A 20,561-nucleotide genomic window follows, 5' to 3' on the forward strand; every position below is an offset into this window, starting at 1 on the left:
AACTTGTGTAAACTTCAACTCCCTGAACTCCACAGCCAATAATTCTGGGAATTGAAGTCCATGCAACTTAAAATTGCCAAGGTTGAAAAACATTACTATATATATGTGCCATTTCCGTTGTATACATGATGTACAATGAGAATAAAGGCTATTATTATTATTTACTTTATTCATTAAAAATGAAACTCAGTCAACTGAACATTCAAAAATACATCACAAATAGCATTGACTGGTGCTAATGGTTGATATGATGTCGCTGCCAGCATTCCAGGTATCAAGTACCTTCTTAAGATGTATGATGTTCTAAGTAGTGGGAGTTTTTTGCAGTTCTGCTGGTGTTATTGCAGGAAGCTGCAATTTGTTGATGTATCATAAAATTCTTGGACATGGTACCAAGTGCCCCGATGACAATGGGTATCACTGTTACATGTTTCATCCATAGCCGTGTAATTCTGATGGCCAGGTCGTGATATTTCATGATTTTTTCCAGTTCTTTTTCTTCGACTCTGGCATCTCCTGGTACCTCGATATCAATAAATTGTACATTTCGGTTTTCCACAATTGTGATATCTGGTGTGTTGTGTTCCAAGTGACAACCCATCTGTATTCCAAAGTCCCACAAGATCTTCACCTTCTCATTTTCTATAAGTTTTTCCACTTCATGTTCCCATGACTTTTAGGATACAGCCAAATCATATTTTTTACATAATGACCAGTGGATTAATTTAGCAACTCAGTCGTGTCTAGCTTTGTAATCAGTTTGTGCGATTTTGCCACATTCACATATTAAATGTGAAACAGTTTCGACTTTGTTGTTGCAAAGTCGGCAGTTTGCATTGTCGCTGGATTTTTGTATCTTTGCTTTCATGGCATTAGTTTGTAGTGCTTGTTCTTGAGCAGCAAGTATTAAGCCTTCCATTTCTTTCTTGATGGTTCCCGTCTTAAGCCATGCCCATGTAAAGTTTTATTATTGCAAGTCGCCAAGCAGAACTTTTCATTCACTTTCTAAGTGACGGCTCTTCTCGCATCAGGCCCACGCCCATCCCGTTGAATCACGGTTAAATCCACCCCATTTTCAGGATTCACAGGTACTATCGATGAGTCGCGAAGGGGGCGATCGCTGCATCGGACTACTCCTCGGATGGAGGCAGGACCGCTAAGCCCCCATCTCTTCTCTCGCTCCCTCTTGCTACGAGGGCCCCGCTCTCTCTCTCTCGCCCTCTCTCCTCCCTCTGGGGCGGGGAAGCGGGCAGCAAGGGGCGGCGCCAGGAGGCACCCTTAGCCCTGAGGTATAAGCCCCGTGGTAGTGGCTCGTTCTTTCTTTCGCCCACCCCTCTTTCGACCGCCTCCGTCTTCCCTCGCTATGTTACTTCGGCTCCGTGTCAGCCTCTCCCTCCTCCTCCTCCTCCTCCTCCTGAGCTGTGGGACGAGAGGCCAAGAGCAAGAGAGCAAAAGCGAAACTCCGCTCCCGTCGCTGCAGGTGGAAACCCTGGTAAGTGTGCGGGGGCACGTCTGGCTTGGAAGGCACCGACCGACGCCGTTCGGCTCCCGCTGCTGCTCCGCTACTTGCGGGGAGGAACCGGCACGCCTCGGGGGGGGGGCGGCCTCTGTCCGGCTGCTTAAATGACAGCTGGAGGCGAGAGGGTGGCTATCCCCGGCGGCAGGTCCAGGCGCTTCCCTCGCGTGCGCTTCCCTCACGTGCGAATGCTTTGCCTCACTGGCGAATTGTGGGGGGGGGGGGAAGAAAGAATAACCGTCTCTCGGGACACGGAGCGCCTGCGCGCGCGCCTCTCTCTCCAGGATGAAAGCTGCGGTCTTCCACCGCGAAGGCTTAACGCGCAATTCCCCTCAACTGAGGAGAGAGAGAGTGAGTGAGTGAGGGAAGACAAGCAGCTGGCCGCTGCTCCTCCCCCACCTTCCTCGCGTCTCTCGCTTTTTTTCCCCCTTTCTTTTTTCTTTTCCCCTTTCCTCAGGTGGCGTCCCCTGAGGGCTGCACGGAGCGCTCGGCGACGGGCGACACTCTGGCCATCCACTACACAGTGAGTAAAGCGTCGCCGGGAAGCGAAGCAAAGCCGCACGAACACGTCAGCACAGCCTCCTCCCGTTGGGGGGCTGGGGGGGGGAAGAGAGAGGGGGCTGGCGAGGTTTCCCCTGCGGGTGGGCGGAGTTTACGAAGGCTCCACCTTCTACGAGGTGGAGGAGGAAGTCTCGAAAATCTACTGTAGAGAATCAGAGGTCTTCAAACTTGGCAGCTTTGAGACTTGTGGACTTCAACTCCCAGAATTCTCCAGCCAGCAGAGCTGGCTGGAGAAGAATTCTGGGAATTGAAGTCCACAAGTCTTAAAGCTGCCGAGTTTGAAGACCTCTGCGTAGCGTTTCCTGTGGGATGCCCAGCGCCGGTTGGGAGGAGTTAAGCGGTTTTAAGGGAGTGTCCTTCCAATCGCGTTGCGTGGGCTTAGTTCGTCACCCGCTTAAACCCTGGAAGTTTTGGAAGGCTTTATTATGGCCATAGTGTGTGAGATTCATATTCCCTAGGTTTCTATATTGCTTTACCCCCGTGAAATACAAAGGGGGGGGGATGTGTCGTCCCCCAGCTTATGTGTGACACTTGTCACCATCTCTGATCATTGGATTTATATTGGCTGTGGGTCCCCTTAAGAGGAAGTGGGCTGTCCTTCACTGGGTGTGTTCCATGGAGGTAGAGAGCCATTTAACTACAGGAGATCCTCGACTTACTACAGTTCGTTTAGTGACCAAGTTACAACAGCACTGAAAAAAAAAGTGACTTATATGACCAGTTTTCACATGACCATTGTAGCAGCCACATGATCAAAATCCAGACGCTTGGCAATTGACTCATGTTTATGACCGTTGCAGTGTCCCGGGGTCATATGATCCCCTTTTGTGACTTTCTGACAAGCAAAGTCAATGAGGAAGCCAGATTCAGTTAACAGTTTGATTAATTTAACTACAGTGATTCACTTAACAACTGTGGCAAGAACGGTTGTAAAATGGGGCAAACTCACTTAACAAATGTTTCACTTAGCAACAGAAATTGTGGTCTCAATTGTGGTCGTAAGCCGAGGACTACCTGTAGAGGGTTTGAATTTGAACCACCTGGCTCTCACGGCTAGGAAATGGAGATGAACATTGCCCCCTAGAGTCAGACATGACTGGACAGGGGAAACCTTTACTTTTACCTGTTTAATTTGGATTCCTGCATGAGCCAGGATAGGACCTGCCCTAAGTAACTCCTTGAACGATATAATTCTAGGAATGTAGTAACAGTTGATAGGCCATTGCTTTTCAAATAAAGTCATTCCTTCGCAGCCTAACTCACTTCACAGGGTTGTTGTGGGAAATACAGCAGGAAGAGTATTGGTATGTTTGTCTCTTGAGTGGAAAAAAAAGGGCAGGATAAAAATCTAAAAAAAAAAAAAGACAACTAAGATTTTCACCTCCCAGAATTCCCCAATGGAATGTACCTGGGATTTAAAGTCCACACATCTTAAAGTTGCCAAGTTTGTTTTAGCCAAGGTTGATGGACGTGTCTTCTGGGATGGGGTGAGGTGTCTATACTACTAATGCAAAAGAGCTATGCCAGTTAAAGGCGCAGAGGCAGGTGTAAAGTAGGCAAACGGATGAAAAGATTAAAAATAGGAAAGCCTCTGCTCTTGGAAGGCAGGAAACCCACCTTGTCAGAGTCCAGTAGCGCAGGGCTTGCCCACACCTTTTGCTTTATGCAATTATGTAAAGAGGCCTGGTAACCTCTAGTTTAAATTGCTGTAATTCTTTATGAGTGGAGATATTTGAAGCTAATGTGAAAACTCTTGGTTAGTACAAGCTGTAATTACTAGTAGACTTTAGCCAGAACTAGTCAGAGTATATTGTGCATCCTTGGACTTGGCTTTATTTTGAAGCAATTTATTTTTTTTATCACTTGTTACCCAGAGATCTACAGAGTAAGAGTTGAAATCATCTTCAGATACTTTATCCTAACGGGAAAATGGCCAGTTCACTCCTCTGGGGCCTTCTATCTTTGTGCCCCGAGCCAAACTGAGATAGTGATCCAAGTATCAGTATGTAAAACAGAAAGGTAATTTTTGCTCAGAACAGCATCATAACCAGCTCTTAGTATGTCTAATCATCTTCTTAAAGAAAGGGAGCATGATTTACTTCAGTGGGAATTAGCCATTCATAAATTGATTACATATTGTAACTTTGAATATAAATAAAAATAACTATTCTGAATTATCCTGCTATTATGGTAGTTGCAGGAAATGCTGTTATGGAAAAGACATCCCTGTGACTAAAGAGGAAAAATGGCTTCTCCTAAAATGGTACCCCATGCTTGCATACAGTATTTTTGTTTTGAAGTATAATAGAAAATTAAATTGACCTACATGAAGTTGCTGTCCATACTTTTTCATCATGGGGCATAATGATATTTCATTTCCTGCAAAGTTACAGGTTTCAGCATTTTCTTTTGATTTAAAACAAAACGATTTTGGATAGGGCAATTGCTAATTGTCATTTGATGTTATAAATATTTACACGTACCCTCAATTTAAGGATTTTTTTTTTAATAGGGTATTCTTGAAGATGGCCGCATTATTGATACCTCACTCTCCCGTGATCCATTGCAAGTGGAATTGGGCAAAAGACAAGTCATCCCAGGTAGACCTCCAATCTTTATTATAAGATGCTTAGTTTAGCTGACGAATACACCAAAGAAAGCAGTAGGGAGAAAAAAAAATCTGTGTCCACAAACACTCTTTGGTCAAAGAAAGATACTTGATACTGTTTCTTCATTAAATATGGTATTTTCTCACTATGCCACTTTCCTATTTTAAAGTTGCCACAAAAGTAGAGTTTGACACCCTTCTCACTTGTATGGCACAAACATTCTCCACCAACTTCTTTTTCCTGCTGTGTCCTCATGAAATTTGACTTCATCATTTGACCCCAACTTATATCTGAGAACTTTCAGTCATCTTTAGCTTGTGCCATTGCTGAAGTAGTGGTTTCCTCCCTTATCTTCCCAACACAGAGTTTGCTCTGGACATAATCTGACATGCTTTACTGATTTTTGAAGTGGTGCAATCGGTTGATTTTTGGAGATTGGATTAGCCTAAATTCTCTTGTTTGTGCAGATATGCTCCTTCCCTTCAGCATACTCATGATGGCAGTATGAAGCTGCGTGGTGAAGCGGAGAGAGATGGAGACGACTATATCTCTGCTGTTTCCAACCCTTTTAAATATTGTTCAGGCTTCTTTTGGACATGGGGTTAACGCTCTTTTGGAATATCAGAAGGAATGGAGCCTGACTGTAGCTTAAAAGTCTTCCATTGAATGGTATCCATGCAAAATATCTGTACAGAGCAAGATTTGACAAATGGCTAAATTTGCCGGTCTAGTCAGCAGGCAAAACTCATCTCCTCCCCAATTCCATCCAAATGTTATGCTGATAATGGATGCTTTCCTGATGACTGCTGATGTTTGGTAGGAAAGACCTGGAAACAAAGGCAAGGGTATCCACCAGTTCTTTTTCCTTAAACTGTTCTGTATGGCTTGAGTTAGGACAGCAGCATTTGCTGATATTTGCCTGTGGCAGGATAGAGGCTGACGAGGAGTTAGCACACATTTCACTGGTGTCTTTTTATGCTACCTCAAGGATTGATGGAAACCACTTGGCTGTGAAAAAGACCCAAACTCAACATACTTCCAACTGTAGAAGGGTAGGTTTTACTTGAAGATTAGAAGAAATCTTTAGTGATAAACGCATTAGATCCTGCAACCTAGTATAGTGCTTTCTTTTAGAAGACTTCCAGCACAAGTTAACTACAGTAGTCATCTGTGGGATTGTGTAAGATTGTGATTGGCATATTCTATTCTTTTTGTGCTAGGCTCCCAACTTTCTTTCCTGCCTGTTTATTATTATTTTTTTGATTTGATAGATTAATCTAAACCTGTGTTCTGGCAACCAAACAGAGATTTATCATTTTAATATGAAGAGCTCCTTTTATAGAAGATCTTAATGTTCTGGGGGGAAAAACTAGAAAGGCTTCTAATTAAGTTCTTTTTTCCTCCCAATTCAGGTCTAGAACAGGGTCTGCTGAATATGTGTGTTGGGTAAGTAACTCCCAGTAAGTAACTAGAAATCTTCATAGGTAGTTGCTATACACGGGTCAAGCCTGTGGCCTTCTTTGTTTTGAATTCTGTTCATACTCTGTGAAAAGGCAAGGTGGGCTGCAGTTTCCAAGGACACAAAAAGTACTGTCTGCATTCAGAGATATTTTTCTTATTTGCTTGTTCAGACCACAGTGGAAAAACTCTGGTCCTTTAAATATAATGCTGTAGTTGCCAGCATTCCTTACTAGAGACTCTATTGCTAGAAGTTATGGGACAGTTATGGAATTGAACATCTGAAAAACAATATAGTTCCCATCCTTGTGATTATGCAGAGATGGGCATCAAAGAGGAACTGCTGCTAAAAGGGCAGTGAGCAATAGAGAAGGGAAAGAGGCTGAAAAAGTGTTTGCAAGAACAATCGTAATAAAATAAAAATTGTACCAAGAGTAATAGGCATCTTCGGTGCCATCCCAAACCCTCTGGAGTGCCATTTGAATACCATCAGCATTGACAAAATCACCATCAGTCAATTGCAGAAAGCAGCTAGGCTTGGAGCAGCTTACATCCTGCAACAGTGCCTTTAACAAACAGCAGTTTCCTATCCCAGGTCCTTGGGAAAGACTCAATGAGTAGATAAAAATGCCAAATCCAGTCTAAACATCTGACAGCTCTATGTATGATCAACCACAATATTTTAACCGCATGCTGCCCAACTCTCAACAACTCTGGATTGCTCACATTTATTAAAGAAATTACAAGAAAATCAATAAAAAATAAACGATGGCAAGTACAATGAAGTAAGGGATTTCATTTGCCAAAGAGAAAGATTTGGGGGTCAACAGGAGCTGCCTTCAAGTCAATCTTGACTCTTGGTGATTGCCTGGACAAAATCCTGCAGTTTTCTTGGTAAGATTTCAAAAGTAGTTTGCCATTTTGCCCCCTTTCTAGAGCTGAGAGGGAGGGGCTGACCTACATTGGCTTTGTGCCTAAAGTGGGACTACAACTCAGAATCTCCTCCCAGTTTCTAGCCTGATGCTTGAAGATTAAGATTAACAAACTGGAATATGTGCAGTGGAAAACGAAACAATGTTATGAGGCTTGGAGAACAAAATGTAATTGAAAAAAATCTCATTTAGTTTTCTTTCACACCTTAATGCCCTCACCAATTCATTCTGTTCCCATCTTAACATTCAAAAGTGCTCTAGGCCTTAATTTCAAGAATTCAGTTTCAAAAATTGTGTTATGTAAATGTCACTCCATGCATGTAAATGTCACTCCATGCATGAAAACAGGCAATCTGGTCAGAAAAACTGGTCCAGCGTGTCTGCTCAGTTTTTACCAGGACTGCCCCTCCCCTCCCCTCCCCTCAAGGACGTAGCTTGTTTTGCTGAAGGCTGCAATGCTTATTCTAGCTTAGAGGTGATCAGTTGGCAAAATCCCACTGAAACCAAGAACCTTGTGCACCTGTATCTTATCAGTACCCACCTGGCTTTTACTCATTTTGTTTTCTGGCAGGGAGAAACGAAGAGTCATTATCCCTCCTCACCTGGCATATGGCAAGCGAGGTTCCCCCCCAGCTATACCAGGTAGGATTCAGTTACCAGCAATTATTTAATGGCCTGTCAGTCTACTAGGGCAGGAGGTAGTCAGATATTTAGCACCGTATGGACAAGGATGTCCAGTCCTGTGGGCTTCGTAATGTTGATTGGACATGCTATCTCTAACTGAGCCAGGAAAGACAGCATGGAAAAGAATTGACTGGAGGCATTTAGGAAGTAATATTGTAAAGCCACATCTGTGCTGAAGTTTTTATTTTGTAAACCAAGGGAGGACTTAAGAAAAAAATGTTATAAAACTCTGGTGAAGAGGAAATACACAAAAGGATAGCTCAGGAGTATCCCTCAGGGGTGAAATGCTACCAGTTCGGACCAGATCAGGTGATCCGGTAGCGATTGTGGCAGGTGGTTCGGAGAACCGGTAACGATGGCGGCGTGAGGCTCTGCCCAGGTGTCATTACTTCCTGCTTTTAAAAGTAAAAAAAAAAGGGTCTGACAATCACAGCTGTGGGGCGCCATCATCAGAGCCTTTTTTTTATGGGGGTGGGGGGAGTCCGTTTTTGCTCCCAGCAGACTTTGCTGAAGCCTGCTAGGCAAAAAATGGGGGAGGGTTTGTTTTTGAGAGAGAAAGAGAAAGGGGGAGGGAGGGAGGGAGAGAGGGAAAGAAAGAAAGAAAGAAAGAAAGAAAGAAAGAAAGAAAGAAAGAAAGAAAGAAAGAAAGAAGGAGGGAAGCAGGGAGGGAAGGAGGGAGGGAGGGAAGGAAGGAAGGAAGGAAGGAAGGAAGGAAGGAAGGAAGGAAGGAAGGAAGGAAGGAAAAAAAAGAGGAGAGGACGGAAGGACTACAAACCTGGCACTAGACGCAGCTTCAGATGATAATCCAGGGCTGGAATGGACCTGGAAGTCATCTAGTCCAATCCTGCTCCAGTAGGACATTGTTAGTGAGTTTCTGTCTTTTGATCTCCCAGTCACATGGTTACATAGCCATGCCCCCCAGTCACACGACACCCCCCACCAAGCCACGCCCACCAAGCCACGCTCACATAACCAGTAGGAAAGAAATTTAGATTTCACCACTGGTATCACTACATGCAAATATATAAACTCAAAAATAATACTTCTAGGTTTAGTTTGCCTTGTGGAATGTGGTATTATGTATAATCTCTTAGGATCTCCTAAGAGACAGATTTTGTCTCTTTCCAGCTGATGCTGTTCTGCAATTTGAAGTTGAATTAATCCAGCTCTCCAGAGCCAATTACTGGCAGAAGCTGTTCAACGATATACTTCCCTTGCTGAGCATTGGGCTTGTTCCAGCCCTGCTGGGACTGATTGGCTACTATCTCTACAAGAAAGCCCAGATGCCCCGAATATCTAAGAAGAAACTCAAGGAAGAGAAGAAAAACAAGGCCAAAAAGAAATAAAGTTGTTCTTTATCTTTTTCAACATTGGTTCCCAGTGGAATATATGTGTGTGTGGGGGGGCGGGGGAAAGGTTGCTCACACTGTTTCCCATACATACTCAGTATCTAAAAAACTTAATTAGATATAACTCTTGCACAAAAGGCCAAGGATGGGGAATCAGTTCCCATCATTGCACAAACTTAATTGTATTGCCCTTTAGATGTGAGATCACAACTACCGGTACTTCCTTCTAGCCAATGAGCTTCCAGGAAGACTCTGGATTCATGAAGGCTGATCTAATAGTTTGCACAAGATTTAATCGTGTAAGTGGTACGGAAGAGTGATTTTGAGTGTTTTTTACATACTTGACTTAAACGTGTTAATTCAAGAAATGGTCACTGTATTCTACATAGGGCATCTATTAATCATATGCCTTTATAGTATAGATTTCACTTAAACATTCATACTAAAGATAGCTAAAAATAAGAGAATGCTTTACAATTCCTCAGGTACTTTTAATAAGTGTCTGAGAATGATAGGAATTTGTCCAATGGACTTAAATAGTACCAGGTAGCCTAACCCCAATTACAGTCCAAACTTATATTGCTCTAAAGGCCATTCCTTCTCCCAAGAAATCATGAAAACCTATAAGGATAGTGAGAGATTAATACTACTGCCCTGTAGCTGAACAGCTACCTCAGTTGAGGCATTGGTATAAGTCAAGTGTAAATTTGTAAGATAGACAAGACCTTAGAATAAAGATCATCTTAGTGGCTCACAGGCTGTGTGTTCTGGTTGCGAAGGTGTGAAAATAATGTCCCTTGTTGGGTTTTCTTTAGTATTTTAAGAGTTTCCATCCAAGGAGCCTATTTTCCATCTTCTCATAGAGTGTTTCAAGTTCTTGAAAGGGGAATTTTAAACGTGGTGTATAACAGATTTGAGAGGCAAAAGAGGGTACGGTAAAGGGGGGGAAAAGCTTTATTAAATGTCCACTCTGCAAAGGCACAGAGACAGATGTGTTTCAAAGTTTACACAAAGGCATGGGGTTATATCTTCAGCTTCCATTGTACAGGCCTCTGGATTGGATTGGCCATGGAAGAAAAACCCGCAAGACACATCAGTTTCTTTTTAATGGCAGTTTGGGGGAAATTTTCTAAAATTCCCAGTATAAACTGTAACCGGAATGGACTGGCTCTTCTTTGTGCCCAGCAGCTGTGGTAACACAGTAGAAAAGGACCATTTGAACTCACCAAATGCCGATTCAGAGGATATGTGAAACTTCGTGTGCTGCCTCTATAATATTATAGATGGGCCGCTTGCCTTGGGACCCTCTGGCAGGTGTTGCCTGAGACCCATCTGAGACAGCTGCAGGTTGATTAATTATCATCAGAGGATTGACCTGGCTCAGGACTTCATCATTCACTGAGATGCCATCCAAGTACTGCTTGAGGAGATGCCTCAGCTTAAAATTGTCTTGCATCAGTACATCTTTAATCCGCTCTAGCGACAGCTGTTCCAACCTCACCTTGTTGTATCTTTGCCAAAAGCGCTCCAGACCCACATAGTCCAGCATCATCTATAAAATGTTGAAAAGCCTTGATTGGTTTCAAGGAACTACATCGCAACTTTGAGTGTTCCAAGACCCTGCCTACATAAAAACGCCAGCTTCGTGTTTGCTATGTGAAGCATGCAATTTCCAAGCCAATTCTAAATTGGGAGATCCTTGTGGGAAATATACAACCACTAGGAAGATTATAAAGACCAGCTCCCTTAGGTGGGTAACCCAATACCAAAATGAAAAGCTGTCCTTCAGACAAATTTGTTCTGGCAGAGGGAAAAGCAAAACGCTAAAATGTTAAAAGACCAGAAGCAAATTCTGAGCAAATAACAGAGAGTCAAACTGCACTAAATGCCAATCGTATCATCTGAATCAGATTTTCCTCTATGAAAAGCAGATTCATAGGTAATTGAGGATCAGGAAAGACGGTGAGGCTTAAATGTTTTTTTTTCCTTTTGCTAAGGTTTCAAGGAAAATCCCTCAGAGCAGCTGATGCCCAACTTGGGAAAATAAACCCTCCAAAATTTCAAGAGTCTTTGCCTCATTCTTATCATCCCCTCTGGGAGAGGCACAGTAAATGCCAACCAATAAACCCTGAAGATGCAGATTAATTTTAAACATACAGATAGATTATTCCAAACAATAAACCCAGGAAATGTTTCTTCCATATGGCAACGAGAAGACAAAGGGGTATCCCACTCATTTCTGAATTCAGACAATTTACCTGAGCAAGTGGTTCGACTGGTTTTTCCAAAGCCAACTTATCAACTGCTTTCTGTTCTTCCCAGTTCAGGGAATTCATGTAAAATGGTAACACCTTCTCCTCCTCAGACTCCAGCCTACGGCACATTTCAGCCAAGCGCAGAATTATCTCTGCCTGCAAAAACAGGGGAAAAAGAGATTGGATCTGGCTTTTGCTAGGTTTTTGGAACAGTAGTGATTACAAAGTGCTGGAGCTTAGTAGTCCTTGACCTTTGACAGCAATGGAGTTTGCCTATTGGTCATGTGTTCTAATCGTCGTGAAACGGGTGAAATGCTCCCGGTTCGGACCGGCTTGCCCGATCCAGTAGCGATGGCGGCTGCTGGTTCGAGAACCGGTGGCAAAAATCCCTGGCCCCACCCCCCTGCCTCTGCTGAGCCGCACCATCAGCAGAGGTTTTTTTTTTAACTTTTAAAAGCAGTTTTTCTTCAGCTGAAAACATCCCTTTAAAAGTAAAAAAAAAGCCTTTGAGGATCCTGCTGCTCAGCTGAGATCAGCAGAGCCTTTAAACTCTTTTTTTTTTTTTTTTAAAGTTTTAAAAGGCTCCTCTGGCAATCTCACCTGAGTTCCTCATCAGCAGAACCTTAAAAAACATGTTTTCTACTTGTAAAAAACCTTTTAAGAGATTCTAAAGCACTTACCTAAATGCTCTAAAGAATGGCTTTCCCAGCCCGAAAGGAGCAGTTTCAGCACGGAGACAGAATCAGTTGCTAGCTAATCTATTTCCTCAATGAGCAACTAATCTGCCTGCTTTGCTGGCTGAGGAACTCTGGGAATTGAAGTCCACAAACCTTAAAGTAACTAAGGTTGGAGACCTCTGATCTAAAAAATATAAATAAAATAAAATAAAATAATAAAATAAAATATTTGTGCAGCTTTCTGAGATTTGGTGTGTTTTTGTAGTGTTTCACTCTAACTACACAAACACACACAATCTCACAAAGCTGTATGTGGCATTTTGTGTGTGTGTGTGAGTGAGTCAGTTGTGTTGTGTGTGTGTAAAGTGTGAAAGTTGGTTTTTGAGCTTTTTGTGGCTGTGTGAAGTTCCTGCTTGTTGCAAGGGCCATTTTGGGTGAAGTGCAGCTGCTTTTACATTGTGTGTGAGTCAGTTGTGTTGTGTTGTGTTGTGTGTGTATGTAAAGTGTGAAAGATGGTTTTGGTACCACATTGTTTTGTATACTTTGTTCATTATTTTTATTATTTATTGTTATTGGCCACGCCCACCCGGTCACCTGACCAAGCCATGCCCACCAATTAAGCCATGCCCACAGAACCGGTAGAGAAAATTTTTAGATTTCACCCCTGTCGTGAAAGCATTTTATGAACTTTTTTCAGTGGTTGTTCAGCGAACGTGACAGTTGCAAAGTAAATGCCATGGTTGTAAGCAAACCAGTGATTTGCTGTGGGTGAGGTTTTACGAACACCTGAAAGCTGGTTTTCAGCAAAACCGTCATGTGACCATGGGCCATTGTAAACAGCCATAAATGCAGCCATGTTGCCAAGCACACAAAGTTTGATCATGGTGGTGACCATAAAGGGAGTCCAACTATCAGAATTTCAAATCAGATTCTAAGTTTCCTTTTTTGGATCAGAGTTGTAACTCTGAATCATCACCAAGCAACCGGTTTAAGTCGAGGACTACCTCTAATGTAGTAATAAATTAGGAATTATAATTCCTAAGTTTCTCTTGGCATCATATCATCTGACTATCTATCTATGTTCGCTTTCTATCTCCTAGGACCGTGTTGGCGAACCTATGGCACGCATGCCACAGGTGGCACAAGGAGTCCTCTCTGCGAGCACATGAGCCGTTGCCCAGCTCAGCTCCACTGTGCATGTGCGCGCTTCCCGCCGGCCAGCTGATTTTCGGGTCTTTGCCCTGCAAGCGGGAGACACGTGCACATGTGCGGGAGGGAAGGGGCTACCTTTCCCCTCACATTCTGCTGCCCATGCCTTCCCAGATCTCTGGAGATTCTCCTCCCAGCGCTGTTTTGGGATGTGAGGCCAAAAGGGGGGGGGGTTATACGTGCATGCACAGGGGGAGGCCAGCGCAGGGGTTGCGTGCCCATGCGTGGGGAGTCATGTGCACATGCGGGGGGGTCGCACAAGTATGTGCAGGGGGTGGCATGCGGAAGGGGCATTGCATTATGGGTGTGGACACACACGCTTTTGACACCCAAGGAAAAAATGGTTAGCCATCACTGTCCTAGGAAGTTCAAGGACACTAACAATAGTTATCCAAACAAAACAAAGTTCAAACAACAACTAAAATTAATAGAGACTCAGTTTGTGTAGTGCTTAAGGTACGAGGCTAGAAACTGGAAGACCTTGAGTTCTAGTCCCATCTTAGGTACAAAGATAGTTTGTGACCTTGTGCCAGGCACTATCTCTCAGCCCTAGGAAGAAGACAATGGCAACCACTTCTGAAAATCTTGCCCTGCAGGGATTAGGCAAGGACTCCCAGGCAGTCACTGGGAGTCAATGGTGAAGGTTAAATGCATGACGTTATTAATAATTAAATGACCTAGTTCCAGAGAAAGGCCTTGAATTCTTTTTTAACAATGAAGAAAACAGATATATTCCCCAGTGTAGGACCAATGCAAAAGAAAGCCCTTTCTCACAGACCCAACAAATGGGCCTCTTAAAGTGGAGCAGCCTTAAAGAGTCTTTTCAGCCAGCCAAAATATAATCTTTTATATGATGTTGTGACAAAATAAATAAATAAATAAATAAATAAATATCAAGATAGTCCCTCAGATAGACTAAGCCAGGGATGGCTAACCATTTTGCCATCACGTGCCAAAAGCTGGGGGAGCGCAGGGGAGTTGCATGTGCATTTGCCCACGCCCATAATTTTATGCGCCCAGCCTCCCACACATGTGCATGTGAGCCCACCAAGCTCCCACCACCACCACCATTGGCACGTGATGGCACGGTGGGCCCACTAGGCCCATTTTTTGCTCTCCCCAGGCAGGACTGGAAGTTGGCAAATGGGCCATTTCTGGCCTCCGGAAGGCCTCTGGGGGTAGGTGGGAAAGGCCGTTTTCGCCCTCTTCAGGCTCCTAGAGAGGCTGGGGAGAGCAAAAAACAGGCCTTCCTCCCCCCCAGAGGCAGGAAACAGCTTGTTTCCCTACTTCTGGGTGGCCCAGAAGGTCCAAAAATCAGCTGGCCAGCATGCACATGCACACCGGAGCTGAGCTCGCGTGCCCACCGATATGGCTCTGCGTGCCACCTGTGGCATGTATGCCATAGGTTCGCCATCACGGGACTAAGGCATAAGCCAGTAAACATTTTAAAAGCCAGTACTTCCAATAATAATCAAAAGATGTTCATGATTAGGCTTTCAAAGCTGCTATATTTATGGTTGTTCAATTCCTCTTCATTCAAGCAGGAAAGGCTTTGGAAAGTTGTTGTTGGTGGGATGTTACCTTTCTGGCTACCCGTCCATATCTCAAAGTAACTCCCAAGATGATGAAAACAAAATTAGACATTTGCACAATTTTCACACATTAATACATATTTTCCCTTACATGGAATTTTGAGGCTGCTAAATTGCTTCTTTAAAGAGAACATATGTCGATGTGACAAATAAATCTTTGGAAATGCATCCACCACAGAAGAACTATAAGTGGCAGCAGTTCCTTGGCAAGTAGAGAATATGCGACAGATTTTGTGCTACATAATATCTGGAAAGGTTTTCAGACATTCAAGACAAACAAGAGATGCTCTAAAGTTTGTTGCCTACCTATCTCCCACTGAGATACAATAAACTCTATCAGGAATGACAAAATAAAAATAAAAATAGCCACCCGCCCAAAATGTAACCAAGATCTTTATTGCTATTGCTTATCAATCATCAGCACAGATTTTTTTTTCTTTTTGCAAAAATCTCCAGCCATTGTTCTTTCTGTCCAGTTTGAAAATCCCAACTAGTTTATTCCTTTTTCTCCTTTTGTACTTCAGCTTGGCTGAGTGCTGTGTCTTTCATCCCGCATGATAAAAGTTGCTGGGATTTTGGATGTTGGGAGAGGAATGACGGGTTTCAGGTGTTAACAGTTTTTGTGGGAAATATTCCTGGGAGTGAGTCAGTGTGAAATATAAGCAATATAAGAACATTCAATAAAAGTCAAACACTGTTGACTTTTATGCACTGGCCAGCTTCTGAACATTCTTGCATGCACATACAGACCATTTTGTTTTCCCTCTTGAACAAAAATAGTTTGGCAATCTTTTTTTTCCTGCAATGGCCTTGTAATATGAATTTAATGGGTTTCTAGGTTTAAACGTTTTAAATTTTGGCCAAAGTTTTTTAATTCTCTGTTTTAATTGTACACTGTTATTGTTTTATATTGGCTGTAAACCGCCCTGAGTCCTTCAGGAGAAGGGCGGTATAAAAATCTAATAAATAATAATAATAATAATGCATATTATTATATGCACTGATATATCACAGGTATTTCTCCCTTTATTCCAACACTGCCCAAGGACAATCTCAAGAATGGAAGAAAGGCAGATGATCACTGTAGCAGGGAATAAGGTTAGAATAAATACCGGCAATCAGAACAACCAATGTCATGCCAATATGGCTTTCTGCTGACCCGAGGAGGGTGGAGAGTGGGGAAAAGATATTTCTGTGTGTGTGTGCGTGTGTTTGTGTGTGCACATGGATGCGTGCACACGTGCGTGTATCTCTAGTGCTTATGGGTCATACACCTGGCATACAGGAAGAGAAACCAAGGAAGAAAATTCTGACTGATTTCTTACTTGGAAATATCAGACGCATGGAATCTGAAAAATGGCTTTCACAAAATCAGGATCAACTCAGGCCAATGAGTTACAGATAGTCCTCGACTTAGCACCATAAGTGAACCCAAAATTTCTGTTGCTAAGTGAAACATTTGTTAAGTGAATTTTGCCCCATTTTACGATCTTTCTTGCCATTGTGGCTACGTGAATCACTGCAGTTGATCAGTTGGTAACGTGGTTGTTAAGTGAATCTGGCTTCCCCATTGACTTTGCCTGTCAGAAGGTTGCAAAACCTGATCGCATGACCCTGGGACATTGCAACGGTCATAAGCAGGAGTCAGTTGCCGTGTGTCCAAATTTCGATCACATGACTATAGGGATGCTGCAACTGTCATAAGAATGAAAAACTGTCATGTCCCTTTTTTCCATCCCATTGTAACTTTGAACAGTCACTAAATGAACAGTTCAAGTCAAGGACTGCCCGTATTATGTGTACATGTTAAGCAGTTTTTAATGCATTTAAGCATAATTTTATTTCCATCTCTTCTTTCGGAGTCTGTGTCATGGCCCCACTGGAGCCCAGTTCAGAGGAGGAGGAGGAGGAGGAGGAGGAGTTGGAACTCCGACCGTCCAACAGGGATGGCATGGCACGCCTCCCTTGGCATGTTTGGAGAGGCCAGGGGCTGAGGATGTTGTCCCGGGCCCTTCAGGCATCGGGGGGGGGGGGGAGGGGGGGGGGGGGCGATCAACCAGATGGAGAGCTGCCTGCCCTTACAGACCCAGGGAAGGATCAGCTGCTGACAGGCACTGGTGCAGATAGGCAGCAGATCTACTCTGAGGAGGAACAGCTTCCTCCTTCCCTCGATCCAAGGGCAAGGGGAGCATAGGCAAGCCCAGAGAAGGGCTGCGAGGCTATTCGGGAGGATGCCACCCCACCCTTCCTCATAAGGAACACCTAGAATGGAGTAACTTAAGTAACTTAAGGGGCGTGCATAAGAGCACAATAGTGCCTACCGTTCCTGTCCTATTGTTCCCTTCATTATATCAAATTAATATTATTGATGCATATTTTTTACTTATATATTTTCTTCAATACATGTTGTTTTATCTATGACAATTGTTTGTGTATACTGTTGTGACAAAATAAAATAAATTAAAAAAAAAACTTAAGGAGAAGCCATGGAGAGTTAGTCTTTGCCAGGAACAATTGTTTGCTTTAGCTTACACTCCCCTGGCTTTGACTCATGCCTGTTGCTGTTTGCCTTGCCTTGCCTTGCTTTGAAGACTGCTCTTTTGTCTTGGACCTTGCCCTTGTTTTATGGACTGCTTTGGGCCTTTGCTTTGCTGTGTCTTGACTTGGACCTTTTATTTGCCCTGAGGACTGCAGTTGTCTCGTACCTGGACTCTGCCTTGTGCACTGGACTTGGAACCCTGGACCTTGCCCTATGATCATGCTCCTACTCTGGGGACTTTATTTGTACTATAAGGGCTGTTGTTTGGGGAACTAAGGGTGGCTGCCTTCAAGATAGCGTGGGAGTGGAGCCTTACCAGTTGTTGGAGGGCTGTTTGCTGGACCATTTGTTGAGATAAATTAAGGATTCTCTACAGGCCTGCTTTGCCTTAACCACCCGGGTCATAATACTGCGAGGAAATAGCCTCAAACCGAGAGTGAAGTAGTCTCCAAAGAGCCTACCTTTCCCACCACGTGTTCCAAGGTCTTGAGAGTTGCATTGCTTTCCTTCGTCAGCTTAGCCAGATTGTTACGAGCTTTAGCTCTTGCCCGGTTCATCTGGCTCTTTAACTTCTGCAGTTGTTTTAAAACTACTTCCTTCTCATCACGGACACGCCGATTTTGTTCCTCGCTCTCCTTTGCGTGGAGTGCAATCTTGTTCTTCAGGCTGATAATGAGATCCTGGTGACCACAGAGGAGATATTTTCAGACTACAGAACATTATTTGCAATGACAGAGAATGGGAGGAAAAAAGAAAGGGAATAAAGAGAGAAAGAGAACAAAGATATTCTTACAAATTTGGCTCCATTATTTGGCTCCAATCCTGACCACTATTGCTTTGCCTACCACAGGAATGGGATCCCCCCTCCCCCACTGGTCCCCTGCCACATCCAAAATGCAGTCCCTGATTTAAAAGGAAGTTTTTCTATGGTGCTATAAGTTGAAAAATAAGAGCAGCAGTTGGAAATCCAGCTAAATGGCAGTTTTAGACATGCTATATACTGTTATTATACATCAAAGAAATCACAGGCTGAAGATTGTGGCTAATTTTGTAGCATGGATGCTGAGGATAAAAGATGTACTATATAGGGAAAAAGAAAGTAAAAGTGATCAGCGGATGTGGTTTCCAAACCGCTTCCCAATAAGATCTTGGGCAGGCTCTCCAACCTTGGCAACTTGAAGCCTGGTGGACTTCAACTCCCAAAATTCCCCAGCCAGTTGGCTGGAGAATTCTGGGAGTTGAAGTCCGCCAGGCTTCAAGTTGCCAAGCTTGGAGACCCCTGATCTTGGAGGTATGTGGAAACTGATCAGCAGTTCATCAATAAGAAAACCAACAACTCTGGACAAAAATCTCGAAAGGTAGTTGCCCAACCAGCACTGTAATTTAGGAGGTACTTTTGAATTGCGAAGTCCAGATGGACATCTCATTGGAAATGCCTAGAAGATGCCCCAGAATCCTCTGCAATGTGCTAGGACAGAAGTGCAAAGGTAGGAACAGTTGAACCCAAAACGGGCTCCCTGAAGTTAGAAAGTGTGAAAATACAGGTAGTCCTCGACTTACAACAGTTCATTTAGTGACCGTTCAAAGTTACAAAGATACTGAAAAAAGTGACACAACCATTTTCCACTTGCAACTGTTGCAAGTATCCCCATGAATGATCAAAATTCAGATGTTTGGCAACTGGTTCTTACTTATGACCGCTGTGTGTCCCAAGGTCATGTGATCACCTTTTGTGACCTTCCGTCAAGCAAAGTCAATGGAGAAGCCAGATTCATTGAACAATTGGGTTACTAACTTATCAACTGCAGTGATTCACGTAACAACTGTGCCAAGAAAGGCCACAAAATGGGGTGCAACCCGCTTAACAAATGTCCCACTTGACAACAGAAATTTTGGGCTCAATTGTGGTCATAAGTTTAGAATTACCTGTATAGCTGAAGCACTTTTAATCACTCATTTGGATTTATCCAGGAAGAAACCTTACCTGAATCTTCTGCAATTTCTTCATCTGCATTTCTATCTCCCTGGTGCTCCTTTCATCCCTGAGCTTCAGACCTTCAAAAGCAAATTTACGATCGTCTGTTGCTTCTGTGTAGTTACGTAAAGCCTGTTGAAAGCGCTTCCACAGCTCTTCCACTTTTCCTTCCAACTGCATGCGAAGGTAATGTTTGTCCTCCAAATTCTGTAGGAAAGGAAAATGGGTCAACACTCCCCCAGTGCCCTCCCTGCTAGCTTGAGAGTTCTCCAAGTACCTGCACTTTTTATCTATCTGATCAAGTGACATTTCTCAAAGGAAAAAACCGCTTCCTTGCAGGCACAAGAAAATATACTTGGTTTGTTTGATTGCTTCGGGTCCTGTTAGCAGAACCCTTATTCCTTGTGATGCAGTTCAAAGTAAGGACAGTATCCATAATGAGATAATCAGTTTGGATTCCCAAACTGGGAATTTGGCCATAAGTTATATTAATTTTATCCTGTTTTTAACTTGTATAATAACGTATTTTTAAATTGGCTGTTAACCGCCCTGAGTCCTTCGGGAGAAGGGCGGGATATAAATATGATAAATAAATAAATAAATAAATAAATAAATAAATAAATAAATAAATAAATAAATAAATAAATAAATAAATAAATAAATAAAATACTAGCATATTTCATAGTCCCTCAACTTTAGCTCATGACTCATGTTATACCCCACGATATCTAGAAGAGGAGAGAAAATAATGCAGAGCAGAAATGGGTCCATATTTTATAATGCCTTGGTTTTGGTTTGGCAAAGCTGCGAATATTTGATCAAGATAGTTTGTAGCATATGATTTTGTGTTGCATGAACCCTCCTAATAATAATTGTTTTTGATCTATCACAGTCGCACAATGATATGAACCCAGTGAACAAACCCACAATCTTTAAACAGATTGTGCCCAGTTCAGCTACAGAATTCAATTATTCATATCAGCTTGAAATAACAAAAAGATTGTTGAGTTTCCTCAAAGTAGTTTGATTACAGAAGCCTCGTTCAACATAATATATTTTGTTTCACTGAATGTGCCATAATCTTTATTTAACTGAATGTGTCATAATCAGTCAGGTTCCCACTTTTAAGCCAAAAACTACAGTACTACCGGTATTGACACCAACTGGATTCATACAACACACTAAACTATAACCATGAAAACCAC

The 20,561-nt window shown here is 43.0% G+C and overlaps 2 protein-coding genes across 7 annotated transcripts in view; one reads left to right on the top strand and one right to left on the bottom strand.

Moving 5' to 3' along the window:
- The first annotated feature begins 238 nt into the window (after nt 1-238).
- FKBP11 (FKBP prolyl isomerase 11) lies at nt 239-9,128 on the top strand. 3 transcript variants are annotated; one of them, XM_058172751.1, is made up of 7 exons: nt 1,419-1,492; nt 1,974-2,039; nt 3,952-4,096; nt 4,590-4,677; nt 6,099-6,132; nt 7,648-7,718; nt 8,889-9,128. In XM_058172751.1, the coding sequence occupies exons 5-7, from the start codon at nt 6,122-6,124 to the stop codon at nt 9,104-9,106; spliced, it is 300 nt and encodes a 99-aa protein (XP_058028734.1). In that variant the 5' UTR covers nt 1,419-1,492; nt 1,974-2,039; nt 3,952-4,096; nt 4,590-4,677; nt 6,099-6,121; the 3' UTR covers nt 9,107-9,128. The 3 variants fall into 3 exon arrangements, with proteins under 3 accessions (XP_058028733.1, XP_058028734.1, XP_058028735.1); XM_058172750.1 differs by lacking the exon at nt 3,952-4,096 and having other exon boundaries at nt 239-1,492; XM_058172752.1 differs by lacking the exons at nt 1,419-1,492; nt 1,974-2,039; nt 3,952-4,096; nt 4,590-4,677 and adding an exon at nt 4,704-4,820.
- A 932-nt stretch (nt 9,129-10,060) lies between these two features.
- The window catches only part of CCDC65 (coiled-coil domain containing 65), a 51,928-nt gene continuing 41,427 nt past the window's right edge, over nt 10,061-20,561 (bottom strand). For all 4 annotated transcript variants that reach the window (XM_058172686.1, XM_058172688.1, XM_058172689.1 and 1 more), the window contains 4 exons: nt 19,366-19,563; nt 17,843-18,061; nt 11,368-11,520; nt 10,061-10,661 (listed from right to left, as the gene is read on the bottom strand). In XM_058172686.1, coding sequence (XP_058028669.1) covers nt 10,347-10,661; nt 11,368-11,520; nt 17,843-18,061; nt 19,366-19,563 — 885 coding nt within the window. In that variant the 3' untranslated portion in view covers nt 10,061-10,346. The remainder of the gene's footprint in view (nt 10,662-11,367; nt 11,521-17,842; nt 18,062-19,365; nt 19,564-20,561) is intronic.

This window comes from Ahaetulla prasina, chromosome 2 (assembly GCF_028640845.1).
Source record: "Ahaetulla prasina isolate Xishuangbanna chromosome 2, ASM2864084v1, whole genome shotgun sequence".
NCBI classification, from domain to species: Eukaryota; Metazoa; Chordata; class Lepidosauria; order Squamata; family Colubridae; genus Ahaetulla; species Ahaetulla prasina.